This window comes from Sceloporus occidentalis, unplaced genomic scaffold (genome assembly GCF_023333645.1).
Source record: "Sceloporus occidentalis isolate IW3139 unplaced genomic scaffold, rSceOcc1.0.p SCAF_2, whole genome shotgun sequence".
In the NCBI taxonomy this organism is placed as follows: Eukaryota; Metazoa; Chordata; class Lepidosauria; order Squamata; family Phrynosomatidae; genus Sceloporus; species Sceloporus occidentalis.
In genome coordinates, this window is record NW_028316982.1 from 64,143,540 (window position 1) to 64,169,226 (window position 25,687).

At 39.4% G+C, this 25,687-nt stretch overlaps 1 protein-coding gene across 2 annotated transcripts in view; it reads right to left on the bottom strand.

Moving 5' to 3' along the window:
• COL17A1 (collagen type XVII alpha 1 chain) overlaps nt 1-11,318 on the bottom strand; it is a 69,277-nt gene extending 57,959 nt beyond the window's left edge. For both annotated transcript variants that reach the window (XM_089509825.1, XM_089509824.1), the window contains exons 1-8: nt 11,264-11,318; nt 10,521-10,565; nt 8,430-8,528; nt 4,664-4,795; nt 4,165-4,212; nt 1,753-1,788; nt 1,138-1,185; nt 116-259 (exon numbers count right to left, since the gene is read on the bottom strand). In XM_089509825.1, coding sequence (XP_089365951.1) covers nt 116-259; nt 1,138-1,185; nt 1,753-1,788; nt 4,165-4,212; nt 4,664-4,795; nt 8,430-8,528; nt 10,521-10,565; nt 11,264-11,318 — 607 coding nt within the window. The remainder of the gene's footprint in view (nt 1-115; nt 260-1,137; nt 1,186-1,752; nt 1,789-4,164; nt 4,213-4,663; nt 4,796-8,429; nt 8,529-10,520; nt 10,566-11,263) is intronic.
• Between the last annotated feature and the right edge of the window lie 14,369 nt (nt 11,319-25,687).

A 25,687-nucleotide genomic window follows, 5' to 3' on the forward strand; every position in this document is an offset into this window, starting at 1 on the left:
GCATGTGTTTTTCCTTTTGTTATTTTTGTTTCCATAGACTAGAAAGGTGGTCAGATATCTGAGGTCTCAAGGGACTTCCTGGGTTTCATTTTCAGAGAGTCCAGCAAGACCATACCTGACTGTGTGCTCTCTGTCACCATCTTGGTTTCCACAACAGCTTTCTTAGGTATAGGGAGTGTGCTTGATGGGGAACGTGTTGGGCTGGCGCTAGCTGATCGACTTCCCCGCAGCAGTCGCTTGACATCATCCAGTTCTGTCCCTGAAAGAGTAAAGGGATATTGGAAACCTAGGTACAAACAAACACACATTACAACTGAAAGTTCAGTAAACAAACCTACAAACCAAACTTCTGATTAATCTGAAGAGAATGAGCAAGGCCTTGTTTCTGCGTTGGTGGCCCCATTTCCCACTAGCTTCCTTATCACACTACACTGTTATAGTATTACAATATATTCCACTTAAAGTGTCACGACAACATCCTGTGGAATTCTATTGTTTTGTTGTGTTTTGTTTTGCTTTTGTTTAGTGAGATCCAAGATCTTCCTGACTGAGAATACTATCTGCCCCCTCTACAAATTCCAGAATTCCATAGAATGTTGCCATGGCAGTTAAAGTGGACTATAGCACTATAAAAGTGTAGCGTGATAAGGAAATAGGCCTGCTACCAGATGGACAGCTCCTAGCCTTTGCAATCAAGCACCATGTGATGCTATTCTATCTTGACCTCCTTAACACTTTTTTTTTTGTGGAGAAGAAAGACTTGGAACAAGTAGTAGGAAACCACAGAAGGGTTACAATTGCCTAGCTCTCTGCAATATTCTGTGACTAAATGAGGCAGGGTAATTGTGTCATAAATGATGCATTGTGTATCATCCCAGGACACACACACACCCTTCCAAGACTGCACCATGTGTCATTTAGCAATTGGATTATAAGGACTCCCATTTCCAGCAATATATTTTTGTGACCTTCTATACTATTGTTCCCACAGATTAGGGAAAATATTTGATGACATCATGGAAATGCAAGAGCTACCAAATGGTCAAAGGAGAAGGTAACAGCTGAAACTCATGGATTATTGATCAAAGAGATTCAGCCACCTTTGTTCTAACCCACAAAACCAGCAGCAATACTTACACCTGGTTGATGGAGAAGCACTCTGCAGTCTCACTCGGATTTCACTCTCTGTGAAAGACAAAAGGAAAAAGAAAGCTTTTTATAAAGTGGGATATTTGTTGGTAACTTGATGTCCTGTACATAGCTTTGAATGCAGAAGATGTATTGTAAAGGACTGATAACACTGGCCTGTGGTTTGTCAGGCTCACCTCCCCCAAAGTTTGATGGGGATAGTACATTCATTGTGCTTTGGCATGACTTGCTTAATTGCTTGTTGCAAATGATTTTACTGCAATGATGGTATGACCATGATGAAATTGTATTATGCTTACTTTCCTAGGGCCCTTTCACACATTTATAACACCATGAATCCCTTAACTGTAATTCTATCATAGGGAATTTTGGGCTTGCAGTTTAGGGAGGGGTATTTAAAATCCTTTGTCTGAGAGCTCTAGGGCCTCCCCCAAACTGCAAAGCCCAGTATTACATAGGACTCAGACATGAGAGTTAAAGGGAAATCATTGTGCTATAACTGTGTTGTGTAAAAGGTCCTCCAGTCCTTGTACCAATCTCATCTGCCCACAATCACACCTAAATTAATTTATTGAATCCCTGTGATGTGGATATATTACTTACCTCGAGTTTGGCTTCGCCCCCTAGTAGCAGAGGAACCTGTTAAAAAATAAGGGGAAAAATATTAAATTTTGATTCATGAAATGTAACATGGAAGAAAAAAGTGAAAACAAAAGAATAAAGCTTCAAAATCACAGCAGAAACAAAGCTTAGAATATGGTGGCAGGAACACTGTATCAGCTAATACTGTACTTCACTAAGCAACTTCTTCTGGCCCTAACCTCACAAATCTGAAGGAATCATCATTCAACAATGTTCTGATTGCTGTCAGAATGCTTCTCCTTCTCCCCTTGCAGCCAGTGCCTAAACAAAGTAGTTGCAGGGTAAGTTATGATTGTGTCAAAATTGTGACTAAGTAGCATTCGTCAGTGGCATCATAAGGAGGATGGGGGGGGGGTACGGACCACACCAGGTGACACCCTAAAGGGGGGTGATACCACTGCTCCTCAAACATCTGTATTTTGGCTTAAATGAGCTGTGGCATTTGCCTGTGCCTCTTTAAAATGCTGAAGAGATGGGGTGAGTGGGGTGAGACTCAGTGGGAGGAGAAAGGAGAGACCCCAGGATTTTTGGTTTTTTAAAATCAAATTTCAATTTTCAAATTTCAAATTTTTAATTTTTTAATTTTTTAGATATTTTAAAATGTTTCTTTAAAAACATCACATGTTACCAATTTTCCACTTTAACCACATGAAACTATGTACATGTAAATACATTTAGGCTGTGTGCATGATACTGTAGTTTAAAGCTATAATTTTAATTTTGCTAGTTGTTTTATGTCACAATTATTACCATTACTTTCAGTGATATACAGCAATAGTTCTGTGTTACATAGGCCCCATACAGACTGCCAAAATAAAGCTGCTTCGGGACACTTTGGAGGTATGCTGTTTAAATGTTGCATGCATCCTAAGAGTCCGGAAGCTGCGCCAAAGCTGTGCTCCAGTCCTTAGGACTATTGTGGCTTTGGTGTGGCTTCCGGACTCTTAGGATGCATGCAACATTTAAACAGCATACCTCCAAAGTGTCCCGAAGCAGCTTTATTTTGGCCTGTCTGTATGGAGCCATAGTTATTGGATTTACTGCCCTAGGTGCAGAGCCAGGCATACTACTGGGGCAGACGAAGACAGGCAGCTGGTTTTAGGTGTCATAGGTCCAAAACAGATTGAAGAAATAATCCAGTTTGAACCACTTTAACTGCTCAGTCTCAATGCTGTAGAATTCTGGGAACTGTAGTTCTGTAAGACCTTTACCCTTCTCTCTCAGAGAACTCTGATGTCACAATAAACTATGGCGGAATACATACCGCTAAAATGTAGCGTGGCAGCAGTGATTCTAGGGTTAGGGAGTGCGCACCATTCACATGCTCCCTAACCCTAGTATGTCCTCCGTACGTCAAAATAGCGGCGGCCAGTCTACATGGGCACCGCCATTTTGACGTGACGGCCATGCCGCTTCCAAACGTCGCAGCTCCTTTCGCCGTGCGTATTGCTGGCACGGCCTTTACACGCCCCTTTCTCTCTTTCCCTGCCGCTGTCGGGGTGTCCTGGGACATGAAGCCCCAAGGACACCCGGCATTTTGCCACTTCCCCAAGGCCTGGAAAAGTGGCGGATCGGGGTCTCTAGGGTTGCTGCTGTGGCCGCTCAGGCCAGGATCCATCGGGGAAAGGGGCAGGTGCAAGCCGCCCCAAAGGGGCGGTCTGTGTCCCACCTATAATTCCCAGGATTATAGCCAGTAATAGTAGCCAGGGAGTTAAAGTGCTCTCAAACTGGATTATTTCTGCAGTCTGGTTTGGACCATAGAAAGGTAGCAAATTGTTAGGTAACTTATTATTATTATTATTATTATTATTATTATTATTATTATTGCCAAGGAAAAGTAAAAAAATAATCATGAGGCTTTCTCCCACAGATAGGAAACATTGATTTAGAGAGGGTACTATTTGCTTTTCCAGCTCAGGAAGAAAAATGTCTTCATTCATCTCTGTACTAGGGCTCAGGTACTTGGAATGGCACCAAAGGGATGGAATGGGAAAGAGTTATTTTTGTAGTGCACAGATTTTTTTAAATTTTTCTTTGTTAACATTTTATTACAAGTTTCTTGAAAAACACAAGACAATATTTTTTAATTAAGCATCTCTGCATTATGCACAGATATCAGACACATGGATCTCTTTATCTACTAAGAGCATAACTATGAAGGAAGAAGGCAATTTATTTTAAATAAAAAATTCCATACCAGGATTAAAAGTGATAATTTAAAATATATGCAAATCAGTGTCATTTGCATAATTTATTCCAATAGGAGAATAAGATGATTCTTGAACAATAAGATATTAAGATCCCTGACCATAATCCATTAAAAATGCACAGGTCCCTAAGTTGACCTTCATAGTATTAATAATATAAATTTACCATAATCTTTTCTTGGAAACTCTGGAGAAGAATTTGCACTGGAACTCCCTGTAAAAGAATGAAACTATTTAATTTAAAAACTTGATTACATGTTGTTCTATTCTGCAAGGGACAGTCAAGTAATACTGTATCACAATGATGCCACATGTCAAAGAATTAATAAAGAGCATTTGATGCTCCAAAGAACATATGTAGAAGAGTCATTGGTTAATCTACAACAGAAATGAGGAAGCAAATGACTAGCACTGTTGAATTGTTATATTAGACAACCAAGCATCATGTTATAATCCAAATGGCTGAAACAATCAGGAATCCATAACACAGCAGCTGTTTTCCATTTCTTGGTCTACAAGCTACAATAAGCCACTGGACGAATAGATGAATACAAAACAAGTGAGTTCTAGGTACTGTAAATGGAAGTATCCACTGACAGGCTCCTAGTATAACCAGAATGATTGGTCAGTATAATCCAAATTCCTGTTTTATTGATACTGTGTACCTTCATATGTAGCATGGCGGGTAGCATAGGTTTTTCGTTCAAAAGTTGAGCCAGGTGATTTGGGAAGTGTAGAGGAAGGGGTGGTAGCCTGCTTGTAGGAAGAAGAGGAGGTATTCATTCTAGAGTTTCCACCTATAGATGAAACAAAACCTCCTCAGATACATGTTCAAAAGTGGATTTGTCTGTGATGGGAATGACAGAGGTTCTTTTTAAATTTCTACCTAAGTGCGGTCAACAGGTGAGCCACAAAGCCTCGCTACACTCTCTGTGTATATATCCATAAAGACATGGGTTGTAGAAAAGCCATCTCTGACACTGAAGGGACAATTTGGCTAACACTAGTGCCAGACATATCTTGGAAAAGTTTTTTCCAGAAACCATCCAGTCTCCACAACCACTTACCATTCTGCAAGTGGTAGTGCAAAATGATAACAACGCCAAGCTCTGATTCCAGAGAGTTAGCAGCCTTTTCCTCAAAGGGAAGGGCCCATAATATGTTGAATCAGTTTTGACCTCAGTATTTAAGATGGTAGACTTGCTAGTAATTTTTAAATTAAATTTATATCCCACCTTTCTACCAAAAATGGCTCTTAGGACAGGTAATAATGAAAATATGTTGTTGAATTCCCATCAGTTTTGATCATCGCAGGCAATTTTGATAAATGCTAGGAATTTTAGCCCAAGAACATCTGGAGAGCCACGCAATCCCCTTAATTGCCCTGGACCTTTATCTGGGCACAACCAATATAAATTCAAATTCTTTCATTTGGCTGTTCAACTGGCACAGTCTTTAAATTACAATGTAAATTGGCTTTGGAGTTGGTTAAATTTACTCAAGGGGATTCTGGGAGATTTACAAAGCTTTTTAGCTCCCAAATAACCCTGTGTGGTAGGTTAGGTTGAGGCAGACTGTGTGAGCTCACCCATTGAACAGCAACATAGAAGATTTCCATACCTGCTAAAATGTCCCTAAAACATCACTCAAAGGTGGAAGAATTGCATGTGTCTGGAAGCCAGGCGTGCTCTCTCTTACGTACCTGAATCTTTGCAAGGGGAGCAGATTTCCTATGAATGTAAACTTTGCATTCATAAGAAATCCACTCCCCAGGAACTATTCAGGCACGCAAAGGAGGGAGTGACATTTCCTTGATAATTGAGAAAGCGCACTTGGCTTCCAGACACACACACTTCCTCCACATTTGAGCGACATTTCAGGGACATTTTAGCAACGATGCAGGCAGGTATGGAAATCTTCATATTCAAATTACTATGTTATCCTTAGAAAGAAAGAAATGGTTCTAAGAACATAGAATCATAGAATCTTATCTTTGATAGAGGGACAAAAGATTTGGGGTGGGATTCACAAATTAATATCTGAGTTTTAAATCATTCCAGGGACTCTAATGAATGTGTTCTGGTTGTCAAGGTCTGCTGTCTCAGCCCAGGATTTCCTCTGCCCCATCCCGGATTCGCCCCTTTTTACTTGCTGCCCCTCACTCCTGGAACCTTCTTCCCCCACAAGCAAGAGCCATCACTTCTTTAACCAGCTTCAAAACGGAGTTGAAAACCATCCTGTTCAGAGAAGCCTTCCCAGGCACTGCATAATTGTCGCTTACTATTTGATGTTCTTTTGGTGCCTGTTTATCAAACCATTTCCTGTATTGCTATGTACTGTATATGTATTATCCTACTTGAGAGTATTATTTCCCCTGGAAATTGATTAGCCATCCATTATGAAGCCAAGCCCTCCCTCCAGTCCATCTGCCTTGGTCCAGGCCTTGGAGGTAGAGAGGAACTGCTGGACCTCTTACCCTTTCCCTCCACCACTCCCTTCTCCTTCTGTGTCATGTCTTTTTAGATTGTAAGCCCGAGGGCAGGGAACCGTCTAACTAAAAAGATTGTATGTACAGCGCTGTGTAAATTTACAGCGCTTCATAAATAAAGGTTAATAATAATAATAATGTGTCCTAAGAGGCTGAAAGCCACGTCAAAACCACACTCCAGTCCTAAGGACTGGAACACAGCTTTGGCACAGCTTCTGACCTCTTAAGATGCATGCATCATTTAAACAGCATACCTCCAAAGTGACCCAAAGCAGCTTTATTTTGGCTTTTCTGTTCGGGCCCATAGACTGAATCCTAGTGGATTGTATCTGAATAATTTCTGCCACTTCCTGCTGGTAAGAAATGGAATTATGTTCCTTCCTTCTTTCCTCTGCCAACAAAAAGGTCCTGCCCTTGAAGACAGATGGCATGGATTTTGTGCTCAGAACCAGAGTGAAGCTTACAAAAAGTCATAATGGGCAATGGGGTCATTTTTGCCCAGCATTGGTGACATAACAAAACACAAACTGTGCCTGGAATAAAATGGGTAATATGCAGTTTGACAGAAGGCCTGGCAACTGTATAACTCTCTGCCCTTTGGAATTTTGTCAGATCTTCAAACTGAAGCATAGCTGTCATCTAACAAAACACAGTCATGTGAGTAATTGGTGGATGTCAGCCTCCAGTTTGTGAAAATGGGCCCTTTGTAGTCTCAGCAGGGGTTTGTTCTTGTACATTTGTTTGTAGCTCTGGAACTAGTATCATTCAGTGGCTTCCCCATTAAACTGTCTTAGGAACAAAGAACTGTTGTTAGGTAACCTTTGTTGACTGCCTCCAACTCCAGCTTTACACCACTTTTTAAAGCCAACTTGCAAATCAACTTGCAAAGATACAGAACTTCAAGGGCTTATTAACTCAAGAAGTTTGAGCTTGTTTAGTGCTGCTTTGAGTAGCATACCTCCAATCAGAGCTGTTTCATTTTGGGAACTACAAGTCCCAATATCCCCTGTTCTTAATTCACTGTGGATTAGTGAGGCACCTAGGGAAATGAACACTTCCAAAAAAAAGCCACTGCAGTGAGAGGCATTGAAAGAAAACACATTATTTGTTCTAGATTAATTAGCTGAATTTATATAACTTTGAGAAGGTGAGTATGTGGCCTGTGGAGACCAGAGGCACCTGGGGCCATTCATGTTGGTAGGGTGGTCAGTCTGCTCTGGGGTTTAGTCACAAGTTGGTTTAAAAACAGATTCAGTAACCTGGATAGCTCCTTTTAACTTTATACCCAAACCTTAAGCAGATACACTACCTCAAAGAAATGGACCCACACCTTACTCCCAGTAGCTGCCACTGTGAAATTTGTATGGCTTTTGTTCTGTGCAGCTACATAATTCGGGGGGGGGGGGGGGGGGGACCTTTAAAATAGCACATATTCTTGGGGCTCTCCAGAGGCCAGTAAGAGACAAAGAATGCCTTGAACCCCATTTTGGAAGAAAGGCAGGATAGAAATAAATGTTTTAATTTCATTCAGGTATGGCTATTCCAAATTTGCTTATGTGCAATTACTTTTTATTGAGAGCTGTCACACTTGATCCCTTTGTTCTCCCATAAGGTGAACCAATCATATAGCACCAAGAAAAAGGTTGAGCAGTTATCAAGAGTCCGAGGAAATATAATTTGGTGATGTCATTTCGTATAAAAAATGGTTTGGATAAACCTCCCCCAAAAGAGGTATCAATAAACACCTGAAAATAAAAATAATTTGTGGTAAGCATTTTTCTTCCATGCAAGGGCTCCCAAGGAAGGGTTTTTTCTTTCCTCTCTGCTAATCATTTTACAATGGTAAACAATCTGTGACCAATGCATTCTCTTTCCTTCCCACTTTGATTTATCCACCTCCTGTGATGTTGTTTTCATTTGCTCCTAGTTTGGGAATTACTTACTGGCTGTGACATAGCTGCTGCCATGGGTGTATGTCCTCTTTTCCACTCCACTCCCTCCACTATAAGCTGTTGTTTTGAGTCCACTGCTCCCACCTCCTTCTGTCAAAGAAAATACACAAAAAAAGACACTGTGGGTGAGAAAAGGCAGGGACTGTGACAGAAGAATAGGGGCCTTTCAGTGTGGCCATATGACCTAAACACGTTTCTTACATATCTGACAATGTTGAGAATATTTGTTGCCCATTTATTGTATATACCCATGTAGAAATCTAGAAACTTTAGTCAAAAAACTGACCCAAAAAAACTGAGTCGACCCATCTACAGGTCAATGCAAATACTGTAATTAAACTCTTATTTTAAAAAAAATTATCCACAACTGAAAGGCAAGAGTGTAATCTGTCCTGGAAGCAGTAACCCACCTCTACTCTCTCATCCATCCAGCCTCTAGGGTGAGCACAAACAGTTATGCCTGCTGCTATTTTGTAAGTTCTTTGGCATCGTGAAGTCAAAAGCTTTTATGGCTGGAATCTATAGTTTTTTTGTGGGGTTTTCATGCTATGTGGCCATGTTCTAGAAGAGTTTATTCTGATGTTTTGCCAGTATCTTCTCTGAAGATGCCAGCCACAACTGCTGGTGAAACGTCAGGAATAAACTCTTCCAGAACACAGCCACATAGCCCAAAAACCCCACAAAAAAGTATTCTTTGGCATCATTTCCCCTTGCTTCATCCTTTAGATCTTTGGTTACATGCCCCTAGGTTTTACCCTCGACTTATCCGAGGGTCATAGAAAAATCCATAGTTTTGGCCCCCAAAACTGCCCTGAACTTATACATGGTCGACTTATAGTCAAGTATATACAGTAGTTATGTTTTCAACAAAGGGACATTGCTAGAAACAAAAATCAATGCTAGAAATGAAAATGAAATTAAAATAATTAAACAAGGGTTGAGGGATAGAAAGGGGTGAAACTCAGCCAGAAGAGTTTGTACTCAGCACTAAAAAGTGCCACCAAAAATTACTCAGGTAACAAACTGAAAGCTATTAGCTTCTGACCTCACAAAAGCAGAGACAGTGGAGTAGGGGGTTATTGAACAAATTAGTATATGTCGACAAAGAATATTACCACTTATATTATTTCAGTGCCATTTGAAATTTGGTTTAATTATACGTAGGTTCTTTCAGAGATTAAACAATTATTAAGGGCACATACAACATAGTCTCAGTGGAACCATCACTCATGCAGGTCATCTCAAATTATTTACTACATTTTTAAAAAACTAATTTTTCCTCCTTCCTGCTATCTCTGATTGTTTTAATGATTTAAAATGTATTTTATTATTGCCATGTTGGAATTATTATGTTGATTTTTTAAGGAGGGAGGGGATTGTGGGATTTATTTTATTATATTGTATGGATTTTATTTTTGTAAGTCACCTTGATCTTATTGGAGAGGCAAGGTAAAAATATTATTATTATTATTATTATTATTATTATTATTATTATTATTATTGCACAACAAGTACAGGCACAAAAGTTCTAAAAGCCAAAGACAGCCAACTACTTTAGTTAATATCTCATCCCATCCACAGCTTTCTAAGTTGGTACTGCAAAGGAAGTTATATAGCACCAAAGCTAGGGAACTTAGCAGTCCTGCTTGGAAGAAAATGTGAACTGACATTGTGAATGAGTCATGGAAGGAGATCAATCAGTTTAAAATATGTACATATATTCTCACATGTCATCATGGATCAGAATAATACAGGGATTTGGATTTTATTTCAAATTTTATTTTGAGCCATGTCAGCTTCTATGAGCTGACATACCTTTTGACATACCTTCTGTATGAATTCTAGAAATGTACATATACACATAAAATAATCCACACAGACCCTAGCTAACTTTGATCTCTGTCTTTCCTTTTCTATAGGTAGCATTTCAAAAGAGCAACTGGAAACAAGACTTTTTTCCGTCTTGGATCTGTGCCCTTCAAGTCTTGTGTGTGAGAGAAAAAGACACAGAGAGCAGAATAAAGTGGATGCACAATTGCAGTCAGACGTGCTCAGACTGAATTCTATATAGCCACTACTCACTGGGGGGAAGAGATGTCAATCTGGTGGTAACCGTTTCTGTAATAACTGTGAATAAAGAGGAAAGAAAGAAAGAAAAACATGAAAGATAAGCACATGGGACATAATATGTCAGGACATTCTCCCCGCCAGCTCTACCGAGATGAACAAGAGGTACATAAGTTATCACTAAAGAAAGACTTCTGTTTCAGAACTTCATAACTGAAATTGAAGTGTGGAAGAAAGTCAGTGCACAGGTTTGAAAATTAATTGGAACATTAACATTTGGTTAGTCCAGAGAAATGCTGAAATCTCAGTTTTATAAGCACAGTACTTAAAGTATAGCAAGACGCCACTTTTCTGAAGAAATTCAGCAGGGCCAATAAACACCATCTATGAAAGTGGCTACATACTCCTGAAATTTCATATGATATTAAGCTCTTATTATCTTTTTCTATAGAGTCAGATGATTGAATTCCTTCTTCCAATCCATATAAATAATTCTACTTTTTAGAAATACTTGGGAAGTTTCTATTTGGTTATCTGAGTTCTGTTTTAATTCCACCACAGGCCTGATCCACACATATGTTTTGGAGGTACTGTAGATGATTCATTCAGACGGTGAAAGGATCTCTATGGCAAAAGATCTACAGTTACTTGTACAGGATGTACCGCTTAATCCCATGAATATTGAAGGGAAAGGTGACCATAACAATGGTTGTAGGAACTGATTAAATCCAATTATTCTGAGAAACTATTTTACTTACGTCTCTCTGTGACTTCTGTTCCATCCCGTTTGTTTTTCTTTGTTACAGCATCCATATCATTTCTATCTGAATGTGAAGAATAAGAGAAAAGATCAATACATTTGTGACTTTCTATTTGATATTTTCTCTATAGCGGCACTGGCCAATAAAGTTATGACCCATTCCTCATTTTTCAAGCATTGTCATGTTGGCCCCTATAATTTCCCCCTTCTGAATTGAGCCCTGAGAATTTCATGTGAAGAGATTAGCTGTACATAGATTGTAAAGTGCAAGTTGCACAGTGTAAATCCATAAAATGGACTGCAAATTAAAAGGGATATAAATTTACTTGTTTACATTAAGAAGCATTGTACACACGCAGAAATGCTACTGTATAAATGTTTAGAGGCACTTTGTCCTTTGGTCCTTTCTTCTTCCCCCTAAAATGCTCCAATATCTCAATGTTGCCAGATTTTTAACATTCAAATCTAATAATCCCCCCAGTTCATTTTTCCAGGCCATGGTCCTTGAAGAAGGGATAATAAACAGAGCTCACAGTATCAAGTTATAAATAACACAGTGGCATGGAAATAGTTACCTTTGGAATAAAGAGGATATAGCAAAGTGACATTTCAAAAGTAATATAATAATATAACTAATACGAGTTTTTTACTTGAGCTGTGAGTAATGGTTTCTAGTTTTCTTCAAAAAGCTACCTTCAAATAATATTTTTGTAGGCATTTTTACAGGCTTTCTCTCATTTTTATAATATTCTCTTATCAATCCTAAGGGTTTTTCTCTCATAAAAGTAGCAGAAAGTAATAGAAATATATAATGATCCACAAAACATGCAGTGTGGAAAATTACTTGTTTTCATTGACTTACAGCAATAGATTACTTTTTAATCACTGAAAGAATAATGAGATGCATTCCTTTAAAACAAACAAAAAAAAAAACCCTCAAGCTCACAACCCAAGCTCAACTAATAATAGAATAATCGAGGAGGCACAATTTGATGAAGTTCAGTTTTAATTGCTTTAGCCTGTAAGGCAACAGTGTCATCTAGTGGTAATTCAGGGAATATTTGTCAGTTTATTCTTTTCTACCACCCGCCTACATTTCTATTTGTAGCTCCGCAAGTTGCTTTTTAAGGCCTTCATTGAGACTTTATTTTATCAGGGATGTCACTGGGGTCAATAATATCCCTCGGTATAAAATATATAACAATGATATCATGGATGGGGCAAACTAAAAAATAAAATATACTGTGCTGTAAACATAGATAGGAGTCTTTCACACTTGCACTACTTTGATACTTCTTTAATTGCCAGAACTCCATCTTAATGAATCTTGGGATTTGTAGTTTGATGATGTTGTTGGAATTCTCTGTCAGAGAGCTCTAGTACCTTATCAAACTCCCAATCCTAGGATTCCATATGATGCAGCCATGATAATTAATCTAATATAAAATTGCTATGAACGTTCAGTGGGAAAGAGACCATATAATGTAAGTACAACAGAATGTATACTCAGAGCTTGGAAAAGTAACTTTTGGGGAATATAATTACTAGAATCTCTCAGCCATCATGGTCACTGGCTTGGAGATTTTGTGAGTTGCAGTCCAAACAAGTAACTTTTCCAAGCACTGAGTATAATAATTATGAGCTGTGAAATTACTTGTACCAACAATAAATTTCACAGAATGTATGAGCCAACATGGTGGAGACCAGAGTTTCAGTAGTGGTTTGAGTGATGGACTATGACTCTGGAGACCAGGATTTGATTCCCACTTGGCCATGAAACCCACTGGGTGACCTTGGGCAAGTCGCATGCTCTCAGGTTCTGGGGAAGGCAATGGCAAACCTCTTCTGAACAAATCTTGTCAAGAAAACCCCATAATAGGATTGCCTTAGGGTCACCATAATTCAGAAAGGACTTGAAGGCACACAACAACAACAACAACAACAACAACAACAACAACAACAACATAACCAGAGCATACATTACTCCAGAAGCTTATAACAACAACCACACATTTCAACAGAATGGGTTGGGCAAAGGAATGACTTAATCCAGTACTTATCTTGAGTACACACACTTATTGAAATCAGTGAGATTCTCATTTGTTTAATACATAAGATGCAGTGATTTTATTCCCCTAACATCTGATGCATAACCCCTGCCAACTCCCTCCAAATTGCCCAAAACTGAAACCAGAAGGGTTTGGGGTGCTGGTGCAAACCCTGATTTTAGTGCATCTGTCCTAGCAGGACTAATGTTGATTTTAGCCCACACTTGTGATTTCTTGTTGTTTCATCACCTTCTCTCCTTCTTTGTGGTGACAGAAGTTTTGTTCTCAACATTCCAGGCAAATCAGCTGTTCACCCCACACATTCAAACCAGAGTTTGGGCAACTCTAGACCTATATCTACCAGGAACATACAGTACATCTTTCAGGGGCATAATTAGGGGATGCAGGGAATGTGGACCACACCAGGTGACACCCTCAGTGGGGTGACACAACCGCTACCCACACATCTGCCTTTGGGCAGAAATGGGCTCTGGCATTTGCTTGTGTCCTTTTTAAAAGCTGGAGATGGTGTGAGGGGGGTGAGGCTCAGTGGAAGGAGCAAAGAGAGGTCTCTGGCTAAAAAAATAATGTAAATATTTTTTTAAAATTAAATTTAATTAAATTTAATTTTTAAAAATTATTCTTTTTAATTTTTCTTGAAAAACATTATCTCTTACCAAATTTTCACTTTAGCCACATGAAACTATGTACATGTAAATTTAGGCTATGTATATGATATTGTAATTTAAAGGTGTAATTTTTAATTTTGCTATCTGTTTATGTCACAACTGTTGCTATTACATTCGGCGATATACAGGAATTATGATTTATGAGTAACATTGGTATAAAAAACATTGCTAAAGATTCTATATGCTGTGTTATGGGAGGAGGTCAACGCCGGGGTGACCCCATAAGTTACTGCACTGGGTGATGCCAAACCTAGTAATGCAAATGCATCTTTTGGTATTTCTCACCATCATAGGTAGACTCTAAAAAGAGTGAGCATAAATACATAAACTAGATTTCAGAGAGAAAGAGAGAGAGAGAGAGAGAGACCTGGAATACCACAAGGCAATTCAAATCTTATTGTCTAAGAGCCCCTTCACATCCCACAATTATCATTAACTGCCATGGCTGCATCCTATGGAATACTAAAGTCTTTCATCTGTGAAGGTTCTCTGGCTGAGAATTCTAAATGTCCTCCCTAAATTGCAAATCATGGGGTTCCATACAGTGGAACCATGGCATTTAAAGTAGAATAATGGTACTATAACTGTAAAGTTTGAATCCCTGTGTAATACAGTCTCTGTGTAATACTGGAACCCTGGTGGTGCAATTGTTAAATGCCAGTACTGCAGCCACAGGTTGTAAGTTCGATCCCAGGCAGGGTTCCAGGGTCCACTCAGCCTTCCATCCTCTTGCAGATTAGTAAAATGAGTACTGAGCTTGTCGGGGGCATTTGGTTTACACATTGTAAACCGCTTAGGAAGTGCTAGTTCACTGAAAAGTGGTAAAGAAATGTAGTTGCTATTGCTATTGCTATACAGTTGGCCTTCCCTATCCATGAATTTTTTGTCCATGGATTCAACCATCCATGGCTTGAAAGATATTCATCACTGAGGAGATGCAAAATATTTTTATGGTGGCACAAAAGCTAGGTAAACAAAACTACTTTAGTGCATAGATTATTGGCTGATATGGAGAGAGCCAGTGTGGTGCAGTGGTTTGAGCACTGGACTATGACTCTGGAGACCAGGGTTCAGTTCCCTGCTCATCCATGGAAACCACTGAGTGAACCTGGATGAGTAACACACCTCAGCCCCAGAAAATTCCATGATAGTTTTGCCTCAGGGTTGCCATAGGTCGGAAATGACTTGAAGGCACACCAGAACAACAATGGAGTTATAGATAATAAAAAAATATGGATCGTTCTTTTAAAAATGAGTGGGCCATAACATTTGATTGTCATGATGCATAACCTGTATTCAGGCCAGAATATGCAGGAACAGAATGGTTTCAATTTGGTAAGAGGGTCTGTCTGTGTAAAGTTTATGCTGAACATATCTTATATAAAGCAGGATTAGATAAGGGAGGCATGAAAATTTAAGATATGCAGATGACACCATGCTACTAGCAGAAAATAGCAAAGGCCTGGAATGATGAATCAAGAAAGTCAGTACAAAGACACGTTTAGAGATGAATATTAAGAAAACAAGAATAACGACCACAGGTGATTTACATAACTTTAAAGGAGATGATGAAAACATTGAAATAGTTCAGGATTTTCCATATCTTGGCTCAGTCATTAATCAAAATGGAAACTGCAGTCAAGAAATCAGAAGAACAATAGGCAATGGAAGGGCAGCTGTGAAGGAAAAAGACAAGGTTCTGAAGTGTCAAGATGTTTTGAGGAATTACTAAAGTTAGGATTGTCCATGCCATTGTATTTCCCATATTTATGTATGGTTGTGAAAGCTGGACATTGCAGAAAACTGATAGGAAGAAAATTAACTCATTTTTAAATGTAGTGCTGGAGAGGAGTTCTATGGATAACATGGACTGCTAAAAAGGCAAATAAATGGATCCAAAAGCAAATCATGCCTGAACTCTCTAGAAATCAGGATGACTAAACTGAGACTGTCATACTTTGGCCATGTCATGAGGGGACATGACTCACTAGAAAAGACAATAATGTTTGGCAAGGTGGAAGGTAGTAGGAAAAGAGAAAGCTCACATTCCAGATGGATAAGAGTCCATCAAGGAAGCCACAAGTCTGAGTCTGAAAGACCTGAGCAGGGCTGTTGAGGACACAATGATTTGGAGGTCTCTTATTCACAGGGTTGCCATATGTTAAATTCAACTTGACATCAGCTACCAGAAACAAATGGGATTGTGGACCAATGCAATGAGTACACTGGAGAAGAGAAAAGTTGCAGCACCAAGACCACTGTCCTTCCCTACCGCCTATAGATTGCATTCATAGACCCTGTACACATACAAATGGACTTGAATAACAGTCACTCTATAATAATTCTGGAAGAGCAGGTCTTGAAAGAATGGAGTGAGCCCTACATGCTTACCATTGTATAACCTCTAATGCACATCTGTTCCTGCCAGGAGGCAGAGTAAAGCAGCCCTCTTAGGCAGCTGATATCAGGCACCATGAAAGGGCAGCAAAAGATGAAATAATTGTTGTTGCATTTTGATTGCAAAAGGTGGAACGTGGTATTTGGATGATTTTCTTCCTCCATTGCCACAGTGATTTGGTTTTGGGTACGATGAGCCTTAGCTACTATTTGCAGAAATCATAAACATTTTGGAAACAGGTACAATGGGTGTGATTGCATTCCTCCCACATGCATACATTCATTTAAGATGTGGAAATGGTTCTGAATCTAATTATTATTAGGATACCTTTGAAAATGGATTGGCATGTGCTCAAAGATTGATAGCTTGATTTAAAGTTGAAGAGGAATTTCCCCTCAGGCCACGCTTGCTAAAAGAACCCTACAGCAGCTGCCTTGTTCTGTATGCTTGTACCAAAATACAACTTGCTGCATTTTGTATGAGACTGCTATTGATACACTTCCCCCCTAGTAAATGTCTCCACACAGAAGATGCTGTTTCTGTGTTGGAAAGTTTTGAAGTGGCTTTGAGGGTAAATCCATCCAAAAGCTTTTGTGGCACCCGAGTTTCTTCGCAGCTTGCAGCTATGCCCTCTTTCTCAGGATAAGGGATGCCTGAAGCACTCTGGCAAACCCACAGCTTTTTAAACCGTGAGTCATAATAGGAGTTCACATCAAACAAGCACAGACATTGACAGAAGATGCCTAAAAGATGCACCCAGAAGGATAGAACAATAAGGTTCTGCAACCAAATCCAATCATTGGGAAGATTTTGGTTCTCAGTAGCCTCAACCTCACTGTTTACCTGCTGTTGTCTAGCTTAAACCTCTTATGTATGTCCATTTCTTTGCTCAAGACTGGCTCCCAGGAGATATCATGTGATACAGAGTGCACAGAACAGCAGTCTAAGGTTCAAATCCCTACTCAAATACAAAGTTCATTGAGCCAAGCACTACTACTCAACCTAACCTACTGTATATACTCATGTATATGTCTAGAAATTTTAGTCAAAAATTGATCCCCAAAACCTGAGATGACCTATCCAGGGGTCAATGTTCATACTGTACTTTAACTCTTATAAAAAAGGGGGACTATTCCCTGGGTAAGAGGGTAATCTGTCCTGGAAGCATTTATCCCCCTCTACTCTCTCATCCATCCAGTCTGTGCACAAACAATTATGCTTCTGGAATTTTGTAAGTTCTTTGGCATTGTTTCCCTTTCAGTCATCCTTTAGACCCCTTCTTACATGTCCCTAAGTTTTACCCTCAACATATCCATGGGTGATGTCAAAATCCATAATTTTGGCCCCAAAACATGCCTTCAATTTCTACATGAGGTCAACTTATAGTCATATATGTACGGTACCTCTCAATTTTGTATTGAGGATAAAATAGGGAGGGAAAGAACCCTGGAAGTGAACCCTAAGCTCCTAGGACAGTGGGAGGAAAAGGTAATATTTCCATTTGGTCTCATATGCTGTGATAGGGAAAATCCTCCTCCATCAACTACCAGAGAGTACTTCCAGGCAGTTTTAAGGCTGAACTTAAATGTTCATGTTACAAAATAATAACAGAAAACTCAAGGTGATAAAATCCTACTGTCTGGGGCTTCTGGGAACCAAAATCCAAATCTGTTGGCAGGAGAAAGGATGAGAACCACTGAGGTATTAAACAGATTTCCAAAAAGCAATTAAAGTAAGTGCATTAGATGGAATTATATTTGGTCTCAGCATTTATACTTATTATTAAGGAGGTAATGAGAACAATAAAAAATTCAGGTAAACAAGACATTAGAGATTAAAAGAACAGGCACATGGACTACAAGGAGGGAGGAAAATTAAGTTTTTATCTTAAGATTTCTTCAAATAGAGATAATTATTCTTAAGAGTTACTTCAAATAGAGATAATAAACATGTGATACAATCATACATAGAACAAGTGATTGCTTGCATACATACTAGGTTTTGTAGGATTATGTATCAGCAATTTAGCAATGGGATGGTGTAGCTCAAAGATAATGAATGTTTTAAATACAAACATTTCATCTCCAACATCTCTGAGTGGGTGCGGGGGAACTGCAAAAAATTCCTGTTGGAAAGCACAGAGAAATGCTGCCACTGACCAGACAGTACTGAGTTAGTTTGACCAATGATGAGATTCAGCATAAGGGAGATTCCTCATTGGAAGTAAGGACCAGTTCTACTGGTATGTTCTAGTCTGGTCAGTAAAAAAGAGAGAAATATGTCTAATTCGAAAATTTCAAAAGTCTGGTCAGTAAAAAAGAGTCTGGTCAGTAAAAAAGAAGTGAGGACCAGTTCTACTGGTATGTTCTAGTCTGGTCAGTAAAAAAGAGACAAAACTGTGTCTAAGTAGTAAGTGAATACAAAACAATTTTCCAGGTTTATTCATCCGTAACTGTTTTGTAGTCACAATTCATGGTTGTGAGTGACACTATTGCCATAATTGTAACTCCCCTTCTAAACCTACTTTACCAGGCATACAACAACTGTATTTGCTTTATGCAGCAGGCTTGGTATCATGTCTGGTCCAGGACATTTTACTGCTTGAGATAAGATATCAGAAATCATAGGATACCCAAGGATAGCAGAAATAGTAAATGGCTCCCCATTCTTAAATCAAGACTGTCCAAATTATTCACCAAGGCATTGATTACTGTGACAGAAAGCTTTACAAACACCTCTCCCAGGGAGTAAAAACATAATGGGTTGATATCAGTGGACCTGCTCCAAGTACAACTAGGTCTGGAACCACCTCAATAACAACACATTAAATAACAGTTCATCTCTATTACAGTCATAGACCAGCACAAACATTGAATAATAATGTGCTGTAATAGCAAAACAGAACTAGCTTCCTGAAGCAGCCATCTCACTCTGCCTAATGGAGGGCCCTCCCAACTTAGCATACAATATAGCCTGGAAAAGTTACTTTTTGACTACATTTCACAGAATCTTCGGTCCAGTTTACGCAGTGAACTCTGGAAGTTTTCGCCCCAACCAAAAATGCCAATTCCTGTTGACTTCCTGTTTTAATAAAGAGCCTTTCCTAGACCTTAAAAGGACAGCAGAAAGAACACAGTGAAATGAAACCCCTCTACCCTAGGGGACATGAGGGCCATTTTTGGCCCAATAAATAAATAGTGAAGCAATTTTTTAAAATATGGGATGAGGTCTCCTTCAAAAGGACTTGCGTGGGCCACATGTACCCATGTTCCACATTTCTGAAAGATTAGCTTAGAACTAAAATCCTTGTTAATTTTAGGATAGAAAAGGACTTGGGTTAGCCTCCTTCACTGTAATGGATCCATAATGCTTCAGCTACATTTAATAATCCCTATAATAGAGAAATAAATACTGTGATCAAACTAATTTTATAACATGGAAGACATGCTGGAACAATGTACAAATTCCTTCTGCATTTAATGGGGGTTAGTAGGTTCAGGGCAATAGGCCAGAACTGAAACACTAAGGAGCTAGCCTAAGACCTTCCAGATGTTGTTAGGCTGTGACTCCTTTCAGTCTGAGCCAGCAGAGCCAATGGTGAGGAATCTTGAGAATTGCAGTTCAACAACATCTGGACTTTGCCCACCCACCTTTGCACTACTGTAGACTACCCATTACAAGGGGTGATGAAAAATCCTAGCTCCTTCTTGACAGAGGCAAACTACCTTCCAGATTTCAGACATAGTGGTTTCTTATCCATCTTACATTGAATTGGTTCAAATCCACAGCAGTCCAAGCACATGCCAGACCCTAGCATCCAAGAGATGCTAGTGGAGTAGCCCAAAATTATCACTGGTTTTGAGCTCCATACAACTGATTCAGGAGAAGAAAAACTTGGCTTCCCCTTTCTTCTGGCCTTCTGGACAATGAATCTCCACTGAGCCTTTTCTTACTCCAGTAGCAATCATGTTTGTTGCAGGTGTGTTAACATTAACTCAGTGCAGCAGAAAAGTGTGGGCAGCAGATGCATTTCTTTATATACTCTCATGGCATATTGTACCACAAATATACATACTATTTAATGTAAGTACAATAACATGTTTAGAGCACATTCAGAACAGAACCCCTGATCATGATGAATGGGCAATTCTGGGAGTAGTAGTCCAAAAGCTTAACCTCTGGGATTCCACCATTTGAACTCCTCAATAACCACTGTCTCTAATGTATATGCATATACCACAAGTCAGGGCCAGGAGCAATGAAGATGTGTCATGCCTCTAGGAATCAAGTGCCCTTAGGGGACGGAACATGTTCAGTGCGACACACCCAGCAAGCTCAGAAGAGCTGATTGTAGCCTCATCTGTAGAAGAAAGCAACCATCATACTAGAAGCCAAAAGCTATTCTATTCATTCTCATTGTTCTGAATATGGTCTCAAACATTGTATATAAAAGTAAAGTGATTTGCAGCACCTCTCCCAAAGATGTTTCTCTCAGCTTCTTGAAAAAGGACTATTCTGTCCATTTAGTCATGAGCTTCTTGATGCTTCAGAAGAATTATAATCATGGGAAGAGGACCCTGTCAGACCCCTTTAAGTCATTAGTGATATATTAAATTGAAAACGCACACAATGCAGGTATACCTCAGCTAACAAAACTTCTGACAAAGTAGATCCTTTTTACAAAGTTTTTTTACACCCCTAAGCCTCATTCTTTGTCTCGATAGACATTTTCAGCAGCAGTGATATTCAAAGATGGTGAAAAAACACAAGACTTTTAGTGCTGAACTACAGTAAACAATGCAATAAAACTGAAGCTGGGAAAAATGGGATCTATGCCAATCCTATTATAGTTGTGCCTGCCTGCCTACAATAGGCAAAGTAAAGAGCAGCTTCCTCCAGAATCCCTTACTGAACATGCATGAAGAGCAAAACTGAGAGAAATGAGGAAAGATAATAAGCCTGCCTCACCAACTGCCACTTTCATGTTAACAAAGCATAGATCAATAAATCTGGCCACTAAAATTGACATTAAAAAGTGAAAGCCGGGGGAAAAAATTGTCATCCCTGGATGCATTTTGGAAACAGCCTTCAAATGATATGTAGAAGGTCCAAATTTTTTTGTTAACTTGTGCAAGGCTTATCTGGCCTGATTGTTTCATTTTGCATGTGTATGTTGTTGATTTTGGATTAAAGGTTTCCTGAAACATGTTGAACTGCTTTGCTTTTTTGTGGTGTAAGAACCTATCACTATTCTTCCCATGTTATTTCTGCCTCTAGTGGTAAATCTTCTGTTAAAGAAGCCATGTCCAAGAACACATCTACATCATTAACTAAGGTATACCTGTAATACATTATTAGGTTCTTTCCCCCATATCTTATGGGAGGATAGTTGAGTGAATTTATTTCAGTTACAGTCAACCAGAAGGTTTTCACTGGAAAAATGTATCTGTTTTATAATCTCACTGGGGTTCTTAGTATTTATCAAAACTGTGCAATTTTATAATGGCTAATTAGAAGTTGTCCCATTTTGTTCATTGAGGCTGACTCCCAGGTAAATTTGTAAAGGATTGCAGCCTAGCTGTTACTTTTGCTATTTTTAAAATGGAAGAAACTAAATTAAGAAAAGCAAGGAAGTATGCCCAGCATCACAACTAAGTTCAAATCACAGCGATAAAGATTATGAAATAGCATTCTATTAGGATTAATAATGACCCTCAACTAATCCTCTTCTTAACTATGTTAATTTTTGAGAGTTCATGGTCCAATGTTATCTTCATAGTTGTATACATAAAGACAAATAAGTGCAATAATTCCTAATAAATTTATCTCTACTGATAAAAATAACTATACCTGGTACACACTTATGCCATCTTTAAAATTTTAATACAGAATTCTTTTTCTGAAAAGGAGTCTTAAGCCTTTTAGAAGAGATAGATAAAAACAGAATTTCTATCCATTGTCCATACAGTCAATACACAATACACTGGTATGCTATTTTTGGAATTCTGTGAATTAGTTCCTCGTTATAGACAGTCGTTTCATCCATCTTTTCTTGAAATGCTACATATTGTTCTTACTTGCACGATACAAACTCAAGCATATCTCTAGCCACAGCAATAACTATGTCGTTGTGTGCCTTCAAGCCATTTCCAACCTATGACACCCTAAGGTGAACATATCACAGGATTTTCTTGGCAACATTTTTCAGAGGGGGTTTGCTTTCCTCTGAGGCTGAGAGAGTGACCCATTGGGTTTAAATGGCTGAACGGGGATTTATACCCTTTCTATTGCGCACACACACACACACACACACACACACTATTTCTATTATACCAGAACCATAGTGCAATGTCCAAACCACTACACCACACTGGCCCTTTACCAATAATTATATGCTAGTGAATATCCTTTTAATAAGACTTTGCATGCTTACCATAATGCCTTACTGGATCTACTGATTTTTCCCTAAGTAATTATCTGCAAAATTGGTCTGCATGCACCCAATCAAAACATGTTTATGAAAATGGTTGGTCACATTTTCAGTCTCTTATAACTCTTCTTTCAGTGTCCACTAGGAAGTTACTTTCCCCCGCAGAACAAAACTAACCTCACTATTCATTCTCTGCATCATGAAATTGCTAAAAGACATTCAAACACAGAATAAACAACCAATTCTGTGCCCATAATTTGTCTGAGATTTGTTGGCTTCCAAAGTATCCAACAGAGATGTAGAAATTGGTTCCCTTTTCATTATACTCCTTTCTTGAATTATTTACCTGAAGTGCTTCTGCTGCTAATCCTTATTGTTCACTTCTAACCCCAAATTCCAGATGTTGCTCCACAAGACCCTTTCAGCAGCACTCCTTCAGTGGGATGTTGTTTCTAAGTGATCCTCAAAAACTGCGGAATGTGTCTAGTATTTAATCTTTTTAGCCCGCCCGCCCCAATATGTAGATTCTCTTTCCAAAATCTTTTCTCCTAAACAAGTCCGAACAAAGGTGTGTCATGGTTTCCTGCCTTACTCCACCCTATCAATTATCTGACACACAATGCGTTTTTAAAAAATCTGCCTCCAGGAATCAAGTTTAACTGCTGCGGAGAAAAGTATCAGCCTACTAGCTTAAACAGATCAACCACTTGGTGCATGTAGTGAGTGTGGCCCCTGCCACCAGGCAGATGGGTTGAGAAGCCCTTTTGGCACCATGGCCAAATGTCAACAGTTGTGGCACAGAAAGATTAATTTCTGTTAGTGATTTTGTTAGATACAGTATTTTATTGCATTAGCTTGCAGTTTGAGGCTCTGAAAAGATAAGAAGGCTAAGAGGAGACTTGGACTGGGGACTGTCACTAACCTGCTTACAGTTATTACTGGGGTGGGGGGAGAGGGTCATCCATGCGCACTCTGGTTTTCTTGGTTTGCTTCTGCATTATATGAACTTTGAGAGTCCACCTTCCATCAGCCTCAGCCTGGAAAGGGGAGTGGACCCCAGACCAGGAGTGCCTCATTCCAGCCATGAAAAACTGGAATGCCACCTGGGGATAATCATAGAATTAGAGTGGATCCAGACTGATTGAAAAGTCCCAGATTTTGTTCCTGATCTTTCCAGCTTATACTGGATGAAAATAAACCAACCCAGGAAGCTGGTATAAAAAGTCTCTGATCATACTGGGAGCTGACAGAAAATATTCTGGGATAAACAATATGCATATAGATTGCCAAAATAAAATTGGGAAGGATATTTAATCTGTTTAATCAGTCTGGATGTGCTATTAATTCTTTTGGAGCTCAGTTCTAAAATTAGCTGTGAGGGGATGCTGGATCCCATCAGCAAAGGGACTGGAATGCTTCTCTGCTGTATACCACCTGCTGCATCATTAATCACCAACAGGACTGAAAAACTGGGAACAAGCAATCGTGACTGCCAACCACCTCCTGAAGCTGCATGCCGTGTTACTGTGCACCCAGGAGCCAGCTTTGGGAGCTGGTTGGTGGCCATGATCACTCCTCCTCCCTCCATCCCAAAGTGCAGGAGTACTGCACATTCATACAGCAGCCCCAAGCAAGCTATCGCAGTTGCTTACTGCCCCCCCCAAGCCAATTGTTGTGTGAATGTGCACACATAAACTAGTTTCAAGAAGCTGTTGGCAGCTGCAATTGCTGCAGTGGGGAAGGAGGAGAGGAGCAGAATCATGCCCCCTCACACCATGTGATTGTCTGAGAATCAGAACAGCAGCTGAAGTGATCTATTGCACAAAGGCAGTAAAGGAACAGCAGTGAGATGGAAGCCTATTGACAGGTTTTGCCTGTCAATTAAAATGTGCACTACAATGACAAATAGAATACAAGGCCTATCTCTTCAATGATAGGAATAGCATGCTTCTCTGCTACTGTGTCATTTTCCATGAATTAAACCTGTGCTATAGTAGTCATGTGTTTCAGTGTTCTGCACTGAAAGAAGTCTCAGGGGAGCTTGGAACTATACTCAGTTCTGGAACAAGACAGGATCCCACAAGGCAAAGACCTGGGCATTCAGTTGTTCTGGATAGCCTACCAGGCCAAAATGCTTTGCTTTCAGAAAGGACCTCCACAGAAAGAGGCAGTGAAGTGGCACTATGTGTTATCCCACTTCAGACAATGAAACATTCTGTTCCATTCCTGGTCTAGAAAAATACTTCTCTTCTTTGTACTTGGACACGTTGAACACATCCTGTAGATCTTTTAATTTCAAAGATTCTGGCACCTACGTATGGACAGTAGGGTGAAGCTTAGGGATAACAAGCTGGGCCACACTAGTCCAAAACACATTGCAGAAATAATCCAGTTTGAGACCACTGGTATCCTGGGAACTGTAGTTTATTGTGGCACCAGAGCTCTCTAACAGAGAGGCTAAATGTCTCACAAAACTACAGTTCCCAGAATTCCCTTGTATTGAGCCAGGTCAGTTAAAGCAGTCTCAAACCAGATTGTTTCTGCAGTAAGTTTTGGACCACTGAAACAACTCTGAGCAATCCAAAAAGCTGCTCCTTCCACATAAGTATCTTGTTCTCATACTACCCTACACCTTGCTTCCCCCCCATGTAGACATATGTATTGTTTCCACTTTGGGTGCATTTTCTGTAGAAAACACCTGTACAGTGAACAGAATTTGAGGAAACAAGGAGAAACCATTCCTTGATCAAAAGGCTGAAATAGTCATAGGATTTTAGCTGTATGATTCATATCCAATATCCATCATTACTAGCAGAAATGTCTCATAGTACCAAGGAAGACTTGGGAAGGGCTGTGA